Below are 13,249 nucleotides of genomic sequence, written 5' to 3'. Positions count from 1 at the left end.
GCTAAGTGAAATGAGCCCAATACAAGAGGACAGACATGAGTTCCTTAGGTGTGCTGTCCATCTGCAGTAGGAGAGCTCAGAGAATGGCAAGCTGTTCTGGGCCTGGGGTAGGAGGAGGGAGAGAAGTTACTTAGGGAACACAGAATTCCCTTTGGAGAAACAGAAAGTTTTTGGCAACAGATAGTGGTAATGGTTTTGTAACACTGTAAATGAAATGCAGCCATTTACAAAGTAAATAGTGACAATGCCAGGTTTTATGCTGCAGGCCTTTTCACTACAAATAAAGAAGAGTTTAAAAAGAAAGAAAGGAAAGACTCAAACCACACTTCCACCGGGGCCAGGTGCTTCTTTCCTTGGGCTTGCTTTATTACTGTTTTTTAATTAAAATTTTAAGTTACATTTCACTGTGTGCGTGCATGCCTGTGTGTGTGTGATGGGTCCCAGGAATCAAACTCAGATTCTCAGGCTTGCCAGCAAGTGCCTTTACCCACTGTGTTACCTTGCCAGCCTATTGGCACTGTTTTAATTTTTACATATTTAATTAGAACAGACTAGAAGGTGCTTAACTATAGGGTATATAGAATACAAAGTCAGAGGATATAACTCTATTGGTATAATTGACAGAGTCCACAATTTATTTTTAAACATATAAATTGTATTATTTCTGTGTATGAGTGTGTGTTTCTGTGTGCATGTGGGTGCCCATGAAGGCAGAAGAAGATGCTAAATTCCCAGGAATTTGGGATTATAGACAGATATGAGTGTTGGGAACTAATTTCCAATTGAAGAGCAGCAAGGTTTTTTTTGTCTTTTTTTGTTGTTGTTGTTGTTGTTGTTTTTTCTGAAACAGGGTTTCTCTGTGTAGCCCTGGTTGTCCTGGACTCTCTTTGTAGGCCAGGCTGGCCTCAAACTCACAGAGATTCACCTGTCTCTGCTTCCTGAGTGCTGTGATTAAAGGCGTGCATCACCGTGCCTGGCTGTAAGGATTCTTAACCATTGAGCCATCTTTCCTGCCCAAGGATCCAGAATTTAAATTCCAGTTTCCGTGTTTAGGGTTTGTGTTCCTTCTGTGGAAGAATCCTCACTGAATGTTGACTGAAGTAGAGCAGGAGTAGATTTCTCGAATTCCTTGCAATTCTCCGCAGTGAATAGATAGGGAATGGGAGAAAAGACAGTATTGAAAATAACAGTGACCTCTGTAAGCCCCAAAGTAGTGATTGGTTCTTAGTGAGGACCACGCCTCCATGTCCACAGCGAGACACCCAGCATCCAGAGCAGAACGGCAACAGTCAGGGTGACTTTGAAGGGCTTGCTGGATTTAAAGAGTCCCTTCTCTTCCATCTTGGCGGCTACTCTTTTGTAGGGAAAGATGAGGAGGAGGAAGCACAGAAGGAAACCCAGCAAGAACAGCCTATGACACAGGCTGTGTGAATCCATTGTCTTGATGCCTGCTTCCCTTTGCTGTCCTGGTAGTAGACCACTGTGGTTATTTTGGCATACCATTATCCCTTTATGGTCATCACATGTCTCCCTGAAAACCAAATAGGGCATGCTGAGGGTAATGGCAGAAATCCAGATTCCTAAGACAGTTCAGGAAGCCCAGTGTGGGTTTCGGTGCTTCTGGGACCACTCTTCTGGGTGAAGAGTGAGAAGATAATGACCAACACTGATGGCGGAGAGGAAGAAAACAGAGGCAAGCATGCTCACAGACAAGTGCTGGCTGAAGACTTTGCACAAGACAGTTCCAAAGGCCCACCCTAAGGCCTATACTGAAGGTGGGAGTGGCTAGAAATGGCAGAATCGATACAGAAGTAAAATAGGAGAGAAAGAAATGAAAAAATAAGAGAGTATTGACAGTCTTCTGACATGAACTCAATGTCTGGCTCATTGAGCTTCACTACCCCCACCCCCCCAACCCCCCCCACCCCCACCCCCGAGAGAGGAGCAGCCCTGCTAGGCCACAGAAGAGGACTTTGCAGCCAGTCCTGAAGATACCTGATAGGCTAGGGTCAGATGGAAAGGGAGGAGGAGCTTGGAAAGGGGCAGGGAGGAGATGAGGGAGGGATGGTGGGATTGGGAGGGAATGAGGGATGGGATACAAAGTAAATAACCTGTGATTAAAATAAAAAAATAAAAATTATTATAAAAATATTTTCTTTGATTTTTTTCATAAATTCTATAAGGCAAATCTTTTTTTTTTTTTTCCTCCTTTGTTCTGTTTTGTTGAGACAGGGTCTTAGACAGCCCAGTCTGGCCTCAAATTTGAGATGTAGTCAAGGATGACCTTGAAACCTGAGCCTCCTGATTTTTGTCCTCAGACTGTAAATCCTAACCTATGTGGCCTTTGCTCATATGCCCTTGCTTAACCCTCATAATATAACTTGTCTGACGCTCTGATGAAGTTGGCTAGTGCATGAAACTTTAGCTAGTCCACCTCGTTTTCAGAGCCAGCTCTTCCAGGCTCACACTGCCAACGAGAGGGGTGACCATCTATGACCTTCTAACTGTTGGTTTACAGAGACAGTATAAGAACTAAGGCAAGGGGGCAGGAGAGCAGCAGGCACTGCTCTTCCAGAGGGCCCAGGTTCAATTCAACTGTGACTCACAGCCATCTGTAACTCCAGCCGTAGGACATCCCACACCTTTTTCTGGCTTTGAGAGAACAGGCATGCCAGCGATGCACAGGCATGCAAACGATAAAAACACTCATATACATAAAATAAAATTAAGCCAGATCAAAGATTAAGGCAGCTCACTCCTTAATATATAACCATGCCGAATTTGAATTCAAAAACTCACTGCTGGATGTCAGAGCCCTACTTACAGCAGTGAGTGATACAGCAGGACCAGAAATCCTGTGTCTGTGACATCACCATAGTTACTGGAGAGCAGGCGGGTGAGCGGTCTGCAAAGCTGATGGTGGAAACAGATTCTGTCATGGTAGGAAGCAGAATATTGAAGCACTTTAGAGAAACACAAGGCCTGCTGTCTAGATCTAAGACATGGGACTCCAGGTGATCCCACAGGAAAAGAGAGCTGAAGAGATGGTGTGGGAGGCACAGAGGTTCTTGTGCTCCCAGCAGGAGTGTTAGACCCTCGAGCTGTCTCTGTTTTCCTCCCAGAAGGCTAGGTGTGGGTGTGGCTAATAGCCCGGTGCTTTTGTGTTAATTGTAGGTTGAGGCCACTTCAGGCTCCTCAGGACCCTCATGTTTATCTCACTCATGCTCCCCAGACTCTTACCTTGAGCATTGTTTGTCAGTCAATAGGACCCATGTTTATGTGCGATGTCAGATACTTTACAAATGGCAGAGGTACTTCCTGGCCAACAAAATACCCTGTGGCAAGGCCCCAGCTATGTTTGAGAATGGAGAGATGCTCAGTACAGATGGGAGGGAAGAGATTACAGGTGTATGGCTCATAGGGTCAAGTCATCTAAGGCTTTAGAGCCATATTAATTATATTGCATTTTATTGTTTAGAAACTTGATCTTAGCCACTTCTTGAATGGCCGTGTCTGTAGCGGAAGTTTTGGTTTCTTTAACAACTCAGTTAGGTTTTGAGGATGTAGTCACTGTTTTTTTTTTTTTTTTCTTCCTAAATGTCTAGTAAGAGAGGAAGCCTCAAACTAAAAATGAAATCTATAAATGTCTGTTATAGATCGTAAAGATGCTGGCATCTTCCTGTGCCAAAACAAAGCCCAGGCAGGGGCTGTGGACTTGGTGAACTCTTTGTGACTGACAGATGGGAAAGAGAAACAGTGGAGGGGGCAGACTGTTCTGTGGCCATGAGTTTACGGTCACTGTGGGCTTGGGGTGAAGGCACTGCCCTGGCCATCGGGGCTGGTGAGCTGGGCCAGAAGTGAGTCAGGGAAGAGCAGGGTTAGTTTTGGTGAAATACAGAGGACTGCTGTGAGTCCTCACATTACTTATGTGTCAAGGGTGACTAGTTGTCCTGGGGCTGATGGGTTCCTAAATACCTGAATTTCAATTTTAAAACTTGCAAGTCCCCACAGAAACAAAAACAGAAACAACCTTGTCACCCTATTGGAAGAATCTGAAGAATTTAGGTAGGTCCTCAGTTCTTCACTGGTCCCTGAACAAACCTCAACCTACAGGAAGTAAATGTGTCTGTGATTTGTCATAGCTTCCTTAATAAAGGAGCTACTGTAATTTGCTTTATTTCTTAATAAAGCACATAAATTATTATTTTCATAATCAGATATTATTAGAGTGATCACACTATACATTGTTGTTAATGATGTCCTCTTTGGTCTTAGAAGGGATGACAAATTGGAAGATCACCGTTCTGGTTTTGTGTGTGTGTGAGTGTGTGTATGTGCATATGTGTGTGTTTTGACTTAACACAAGCTAGAATTATCTGAGAAAGGGGTGTAACAATTGAGAGAAGGTGTCTGTAAGATTGCCTGCAGGACATTTTCTTGATTAATGATTTATGTGGGGGCCAAGCCTGCAGTGGGGAAGGGGTCTGTGGTCCTGGTGATATAAGAAAGCAGGCTGAGCAGGCCACCCAGAACAAGCCAGTAAGAGCATGTGGTCTCTGCTTCAGTCCCTGCATCCAGGTTCCTGGCCTGCGTTCACTCAGCACTGGAGTGTGATTTGGGGAATTTCAAGACAAAAACTGAAAGAAGCCCTTTCCTTCCCAGGTTGCTTTTTGTCATAGTGTTTTATCACAGCAATAGAAGGCAAACTAAGACACTCATTCTGCCCTTAATACGATCATCTTTCCAATTCTTAAACAAAAGTACTGTGTTTTGATCTTGGCAAAGCATGCCAATCTTTATTTCCCGAGTTTCATGTTTTTGTTTTTGAGATGATTCTCTGCTTACCATGTTTAACAGATAAGATTAAAACGGTCTTCCATGCAGAGGCGCTTGGTCATCACTTATGCAGCCAGAACATGTCACAGACCCTCAGCACTCCCTCAGTATCTTCATTCCTGACCATCTCACTATTTGATGAACCATCATGGAATTTTTAATTTTACTTCTAAAAATTTAAACAATTTTTCATAAGTGTTAATAGGCAATAAAACCAGAAGTTGAAAGAGGATTATTACATAAGAGCCGAGAACCAACACCAATTAAATTAAGTGGAAGGTGGAGGGAGAATTAAGAATTACCCAATTAAGGAAAACATTCATTTTCTTTTTGCCAGAGTCTCATGTAGGCATGAAAGCCACATTAATTTTTTTATATATATATGTATATCATTTTATGCGTATGAATGTTTTACCTCCAATGTACATTTGTGTACCACATGTATGCCTGGTGCCCTTGGAGGTCAGAAGAGGGCATCAGATAGCCTGGAACTAAAGTTATTGACGGTTGTGAGTTACTATGTGGCTGCTGGGAATGGAACCCGGGTCCTCTGCAAGAGTAAAACATGCTCCAAACTGCTGGTCCACCTCTCCAGCCCCTAAAGCAATATTTTTCTGAGCAAGGAATTAATGATGTAGCATATGCCTAAACAATTACTAATATAACAACAAAGAGGATTAGACGAGAGGGTATGTATGGCACCTAAATAAATCAGCTTCCAGATTATTAGACATAACTTCAGACATGGTCCACATTTATTTATGATAAAATTGAGTGTACATGGTTTTTCCATTTTAATGAAAGTTACTGACCACTAGAGGGAGAAACAAGAAAGGATTTGCAAAATTTCATAAATACAACAGGTGATTTAAATGCTAGCAATGAAATGTGCTGATTGTGGAATATAGCTCCAAGGGTGGCATTAGCACACAGTGCTGGTTGGATCCTGTGGAAATAATGTAATAGACTGTGGCTTCTCTAAAAAGACAGGAACATATTGCATGGCTGATTGGCTAAATTATAGTTTGGTCTAATCTGTGCCTTTGACTAAAGAGCAAATACAAAATCTCAACCTGTGTAATTGGATGACTGAAGACAGAGTTAAATGCTCAAGATTTGAAAGGTGGGGACAGTGGCACTTAGTTGAAAACAAACACAAAGCAATTTCCCTATACTTCACAGTAAGTGCATTTGATGATTAAATACTTAATATCATAAATATATAGAGGTGCTAAAAGTGATGAGAATTCTAACTATTTGCAAGTTCATTTCATCTTAAGCTAATCAGTATGTGAATTTATGAAGACTCAGTTCCTTGAACTCTTTGTTTTCTGTTTGTTTGTTTTTGTTTTTAGAGACAGGGTTTCTCTGTGCTACAGCCTGGCTTTCCTGGAACTCTCTCTGTAGACCAGGCTGGCCTTGAATTTACAGAGATCTGCCTGCCTGGGATTAAAGGCATGAGTCACTATCCCCAGGGCCTAACTACTTGAACCTTTATCTTTCTTTAGTTAGAAAATGTCTTTGGAACTTTTTAGAAAAGGTTTATTCTGACAGACCACTACAGGGGAGTGATAGCAGCCTGAGCGTGAAGTGTTTGATCAGATTGCATCCACAGTCAGGAAGCAGAGAGCAATACTGACACTAGCTCCTTTTCTCCTCTGTATTCAGCCCAGGACCCTACTGGAGGGAGTGGGGCCATCCACATTCCCAGTTAAGTCTTCTTCTCTTCATGAGCTCAATCTAGAAGCTTCCTCAAAGTCTTGCTAAGAGTCTGTTTCCATGGCAACTCTCCATCCCATGAAGTCATAAGGTCTACCATCACATCACAATTAATAACCCCTTGTCGATTTGACCCTCAAACCATCATTTTATTGCAGTGGAAGTTTTGGTGTCTTTAAAAACTCATTTATGTTATGTAAACATGTTTTTTTTTTTTTGTTTTAATCCCAAGTGTTGATTTTGGTTTGTCCTTTCCTTTGTCCACAGCTGTTAATTGCCTCGTGCAGGAGCATGGTCTTTGCCAGCTGGAGATAATTGAATTCTGAGGACTTTGGAGAGTGAAGGGGACGGCACAGGATAGAAAGAGGAAGGCTGCTGCCGCCTGGACAGTCATCAGAGGTTTCTCTGTGTTGTAGGGGGATCCAATCTTCAGCCTATTGGCCCAGGATATCTGTGGCATAGATACAAGGATACAGGATATCAAGTAGTCCAGGTAACCAGCAAACACAGCAAGCAGTTCTGTCTCCTCCAAGCTGCTGAGCCTTCTTTCTGTCTGGGTTCTCATATTTATACCCCTCAAAGTCCTCAGAATTCAACTAACTCCAGCTGGCAAAGGCCACATGCCTCGACACGAGGCAGTTATCAGCTGTGGACAAAGATCCACACTTGGGATTAAAACAAAATCATGCTTACATAACATAACTGATTTGTTAAAGAAACAAAACTTCCACTACACTTCATAACACCCCCCCCCCGCTGCCTCCTAATGTCTCATTTCATCCCATCACCCCTTGCTTCAGGTTGCATGAAGAGCATCTCTGGGACTCTCCCAGTCTTCAATAACCCAACACGGTTCAAAAGTTCCCTGACTGCCTTGTATTCAAGAACATACTGACTGCTTTAGTTGTAAGAAAAACATAAAATATATTATTTCAACAGATAAATGCTGCAAAATGTGCTTAATGCAAGGAAGTAGGGAGGTGCTAGACTGTTTGCACGTGAATGTTTTCTTCAGAAGGAGTTGGCTGGGTTATTGAGATCGCTCAGATGGTAGGGCTTCCTGTTGAAAGCCTGGCATCCGGAGTTTGAGCCCTGGAACCCACGTAAAGGTGGAAGGAGAGAACCAAGTCCACAGATTTGTTCTCTGGCCTCCATATGTGCACCCTGGAATGCATCCCCCTGGCTCCCACATCATGAGCATGTGTGCCTTTGAACCAACATCACCTTTTCGTGACTCTGCCTCAGCATGTTGATCTTAAAATGTGGACTATGGCGTTACCTCTTCAGAGTCTTAATTCACCTGCCTCCTAATCCTGGAAATAACTCCTGTCTATGCAGCTATTCATCTATTTATACATCCTATCAATTCAGTGTTTCTGGAGAACCTTGATATTGGTAACTTTATTTTAATACTAATTAAAATAATCTACCAACAAACACTAGGTACCATTCTGATCCTAGTGTCGTGCTAAGCAATGAAAAACCGATTAGAATGGTGCAATTTTATGGAGAATGTGAATAAATTTGAGTGCTGTTTTAAAGAAGGATACAAGCCAATGCTAATGATTTAACATGTCTTACTTTAGTAATTTATTAAAGTGAGGGAAATAATTAGGATTATAAGTTGGAGAAAAGGAGGAAAACAAATTACAGTTCCAGTAGTCAAACGCACTGGCAGCATTTTGGTGTAATGATGGAGACAGGTGTCAAGTAGCGCAGTCTGGTCTTGAATTTGTTATGTAGATAGCATAACCCTGACCTCTTGACCCCCGTGTCTCCACCTCTCAAATACTGGGATTACAGGCGTGCACTGTCATGCATTTATTTCCTCTCTGTAATTTTATAAAATAGCTCTGTTTTGTTCTGTTCTGTTTTGTTTTTGTTTTTAGATTGGGTCTCATGTGGCTAGGCTAACCTTCAACTTGCTCTATAGCTGAGGCTGGCCTAGAACTCTTGATCTTCCTGCCTCCATCTTCTAGTTGCTGAGACTATAGGCATGTGCTACCATCCTGTTTCTCCTTTGTAGTATTTGATGTGCATATAACTTTAGTGTATATGAAATGGACTCACTTTTTTGGTGATGGTGGAGACTGAAGCTAGGACTTTGCACATGTTTTGCAGATACTCTACTACTGAGCTTCATTGCTGGACCAGTTTTTGTTAGTTATCTGCCCTTTCCTTTCTTTCCCCTTCTCTTCCATTCCCTTGCGTTCCTTCCCATTCCCTTCCTTTCCCTTCCATTCCCTTCTGTTCTCTTCCCTCCTCCTCCTGTTTTCTTCATTCTCATCCCCTCTACTCCCCTCCAATTCCCTCCCATCTACTTCCTTTCCCTTCACTGCCTTCCCCTCCCCTCCCTCTTCTTCTCTCCACCTCCTGTTAGAACACAGTCCAGGAATGGAGCCACACGAGGGGACTTCTGAGTGCTTGTGAGAACACTCCATGGAAACAAGACAAGAGTCCTGTGACCTCAGTTTCTTCGAAACACAATTGTTCTTTGAATGTGTTTTCACGCTCCTCTCAGGTGTAGTGGACAGGAGCGATTTGCTTCAACTGCTGTTATGCATCCACCCTTATGGAAAAAACGTTTTTGCCACATGTGGTTTGTCCTTGTGACTGAACACCTTACTCATGTGATTCTTTTTAACCCTCAGAGTAAGAATTGTCTGATGCTCTGAATAAAGTTGACTATTGCATAAGACTTTAGTCCAACTCATCTTTAGACCCCAAGTTCCCAGGTTCATGCCACCAACTAGAATGTCCACACTGCCCTTTCCTTCTGTCTTCTTCCTTCCTTCCCTCCTCCCTTATTTTCTTCCTTCCCTCCCTCTTTCCTTTCTTTCTTCTCTCCCTTCCTCCTTTGTTCCTTCCTTCCCACCTTCCCTCCTTTCTACAGTTTATCTATTTATTTATGTACTTGTAATTACATTTGTATCTACTTTGGGGCATTAAAAGTTATATCTAAACATAGAATAGTTTCTTGAATGCATCTACATAGGAGATGCATTTTATTTTTTATCCAGCGCACATGTTAACTGTGGGAAGGTGTCAAGTAGATGAGAGAAAGTTGGAACTCTTGGTTCCGTGTCAGAGTCAAGCTAAAATAATTTTTTTTCAGCATACAGTGTAGAGGAATGTTAGTTTAGAACATGGCTGCTCTGGCAAGTGATCACATACAAAGACCTTCTAGGTCTGTGTGGTCTGTCTGGATTACAAACATGCCAGAGAATGAGAAGAAGCCAGAAGATTAGACAAGATTGCTGGAGTTAGTTGGAGGCCAAGCAGAGCAATTCAGGGGCTGAGAGAGAAGCCAGATCGAATAAGTCAGCTGGGAGAGGAGCTGGAGCCAGCCAGCCAGAGCTCAGTAAGAACAAGAAAGGCTGAGCGTATTAAGTCTCAGAGGCTGAAACCATTGTAGGCCGAAGCAGGCGAATAAAAATTCCTCTTACAATACAGCCCATTGTCTTGGCTTGTGCTGTATGTCACTGTGGTATCTCAGTGGCCTTCTGCTGGATGAGGAATGGTGTCTGTGCTTGCTTCTGGAGTCAGAGACATGTCATACCTCTGTTGCAGGAGCTGAATGACAGGTTGTTTAGAAATTAGAAAGTAGACAGGCCAGCTTAGAGTGCTTGGAGACCTCTAAGTGTTCGGTCATGGATGTGATCACTTAAACATTATTAGTTCAGGGAAATGCAGGAGTCCAGAGTAAACTGGAACCCAGGGTTCTTAGCTCCACCACTGAGCTATATTCCCAGCCTCCAGTTATCTTCCTTTGGTTATTAATTTAGTTCTTTGACAGTTGCATTCATGTTATATAACACATCTCAACCACTTACCTCCAACCCTCTCTTATCTCTTTTCTATCCCTATGTAATAGGAATTTATTATCTTCCCCTCGACCCTACCAGTATTTTCCCAAGATTCATGACTTTTCACCTTATTTTGTGACCCACTTGATTTAACCAAGGCCATAAGGTCTCCATTTGAGCTTGGTGAGGCCACAAGTAGTAATGCATTCTCCTCCCCCTAAGCAGACAGCTATCAGTAGTTCAGTGGTGAGGGTAGGGCTGGTCCCCTCAGCCTGCACTCTAACCCTATGTAGCTACTGCCAGGCTCAATGCAGCACCTACAGCTGCTATGAGTTTCATGACTGCAATGGCTGTGCCTTGTTTAGGAACTGGCATTTCACAGCTCTTCTTCCTGCTTTTCAGCTTTTGCTGGATATATCTTGGTTATTATAAATATTTCATATTTTGACGTATTTTAGAACAAATTGACGAAAGAAGCATTAGGTAATCAAATACAAACATTTTCATCTTAAGTTTAAGGTGCTTTTCATAAATGAGCTGATTTATAGGGTCACAAGATAAACTCTGTCTTTGCCGCCTCATATCTATGTCACCCCTCCTAGTAGGAGAGCCTTGGGCGGGAATGTGACTGGTGGGAGCCTCACCTCCCCACGTGTCCTTGCAGTTGGGCTTGCCCAGTTGTGCCTGTCCAGATGGCTGAGTTATGACCACAGCGGATCTCTGTTCAGTTTCTAGAAATGCTTTTTAAAATGGCTTTGTTTGCTTTTTGATAAAGAGGCTCGTGTAGCTCAGGTTGGCCTTAAACTCCTGGTACTCCTGCCTCTGCCTCCTGAATGCTAGGATTATAAACAGGTGCCACCATTCTTAGCTCCTCCAAGTAATTAAGAAGAATAGGTGCCTCAGAGGCCACCAAGAAAACATGGGCTATTGCCACTACTGTTTGTTGCTCTAGAACTAGTTGGTAACATTCTATTGCTAACGATACCACGTGATTTTTTTCTTGCAGGTCATGGGTAAATCAAGCAGAGTTTACTGGACTCTTGCCAGCTGTCTAGTTTTCACAGTGCAGGAAGGGTGAGAATGGTCCTCAGCAGTCCGAATGGGCTGTAGACCATGTTTACTTCACTACCATGGTGTGCCCATTGGGGGAGCATGGGCCTGACTGCTATGATGCTAACCAGCTATTTGAGTCTGGCTTCACAGTGGAGACTTCACACACTACGTACCTGGGTGAAAGCCAGTGATGGGGGCGGTGGGGTCACAGGCCCTAGCGTGCAGCTACTGCTGTTGATTGCTAAATGGGTACGATGCATCTGTTAAATTGTCTTCTAAATACTTATGTCTGTGCTCATGGATTATTAATATTGCTGTCAGCCTTGGTCAGAGCTTTTCGTATCGGATGGTGGTTAGTATAGGACTCATACTTAATTAGTGCTGAGAATAAGTGGCTGTTAAATGCTTTGTCCTAAATGGAATATCTGTATTACCTCCTCAAGGTTCAGGGAACATCACGGAAGATGGGCTGGAAAGATGGAAGAGCCAGTGCGGGGGAGGGGGTAGAGTGCTGTGGGGCTCTGTCTTCCGGGCATGCCATAGCCCTTGCCTTCTTGAGCTCCCAGTAACAAAGACTTCCTGTACAAGTCCTGAACAAGATGGGGCCTATCAACATCCCCTCATTGAGGTAGGAGTAACTCACAAGGCTCCACCTCTTCCTCAGGCTCTGCAGGCAGTTAATGGTTTCGGGTCGAGAGCCATCTGTTCATCAATGTAGGTAGGGGTGTTGTCCACGCTCCTGTAAAAAATCCTAGCTTACATTCACTGGTTTACCGAGAAGGAAGGGAAAGAAGGGAGGAAGGAAGGAAAGAAGAAAGGAAGGAAGGAAGGAAGGAAGGAAGGAAGGAAGGAAGGAAGGAAGGAAGGAAAGAAGAATAAGGGGACAATGACATGGCTCAGTCAGTAAACTTTGTTTGTGGTGTGAACACGAGGACCTAAGCTCAGGTCCCCAGCACCCACATAAAATGTGGGTATGCTGGCAGGTGTCTGTACCCGCAATGTCGCTAGGGCAGAGAGAGAAGGATCCCAGAGGCTTGCTGCCCAGCTAGTCTAGCACACTGTTGAATTCCAGGTCCAGTAAAAGACCCATTTCAAAAACAACGCAGTAAGCAACTGAGGAAGTCACCTGGTGTCAGTCTCTGGTCTTTACAAAACGCATGCACACGTCTCAACAGATAAATGAATGTGTACACATGCATTCAGGCAGACACACAGACACATACCCCAGGTCAGCTGGCATCTCCCTTTTTTATCTTTCCCCCCTTCCTACTCCATGACTGCGGGTAGGAGCGTTTTTCTTGCAGCTTTAAACAGAACAGAAATCTAGAAGGAGTGCACGGGCGGGTGCTTGTGCTCTTGATTGCCCGGCATTAATGCTTACCCTAAGCAGCTTACCTGGCAGAGGAAACGTGCTGAGCAACGTGCTGGAGGGAGACGGGAGCCGCATTTGGACTTTGCTCAACAGCTTTTGGAGTAGGTGGTGTCCTCCCTTCTCCCCCCCCCCCCACTTTCCATTTCTTTGTATCCTCTTTGCTCTCCAATTTGAGTTGACCTCTGCTCTCCCATATTCTATACATGCAACTGGACATGTTGACCCTGAAGGAATTCCAGGCATACATCGGCCCAATGTCAGGGGAAATATATAAGTGTGTATTAACAGTTAATGAATATAATAATATTGTACATATCTATATCTGTGAACGCTTATGTATGTGTGCATACATCAGTTCCAGGAAGGCTGTCCAGCCTGGATGTGCTCATCCAGCGGGCTTGGGGGAAGGACACACTTGGTGTTGGTTCCTAGTCCCGCCAACATCACTAGGCTTGGGAAGGCC

The 13,249-nt window shown here is 43.6% G+C and overlaps 1 protein-coding gene across 1 annotated transcript; it reads right to left on the bottom strand.

Annotated features, from left to right (window-relative positions):
* Positions 1-1,029: 1,029 nt before the first annotated feature.
* On the bottom strand, positions 1,030-12,861 carry Gpr33 (G protein-coupled receptor 33). The gene is given in 8 exon segments (XM_055608585.1): positions 1,030-1,217; positions 1,220-1,269; positions 1,271-1,409; positions 1,412-1,482; positions 1,484-1,761; positions 1,763-1,861; positions 11,588-11,655; positions 12,810-12,861. Coding segments are annotated over 8 exon segments (945 nt in total).
* Between the last annotated feature and the right edge of the window lie 388 nt (positions 12,862-13,249).

Source organism: Psammomys obesus, unplaced genomic scaffold, assembly GCF_907164565.1.
Source record: "Psammomys obesus unplaced genomic scaffold, mPsaObe1.curated_primary_1811, whole genome shotgun sequence".
Classification (NCBI taxonomy): Eukaryota; Metazoa; Chordata; class Mammalia; order Rodentia; family Muridae; genus Psammomys; species Psammomys obesus.
Note: the sequence above shows the minus strand (reverse complement) of the source record. Positions and strands in the feature narration are given on the sequence as shown.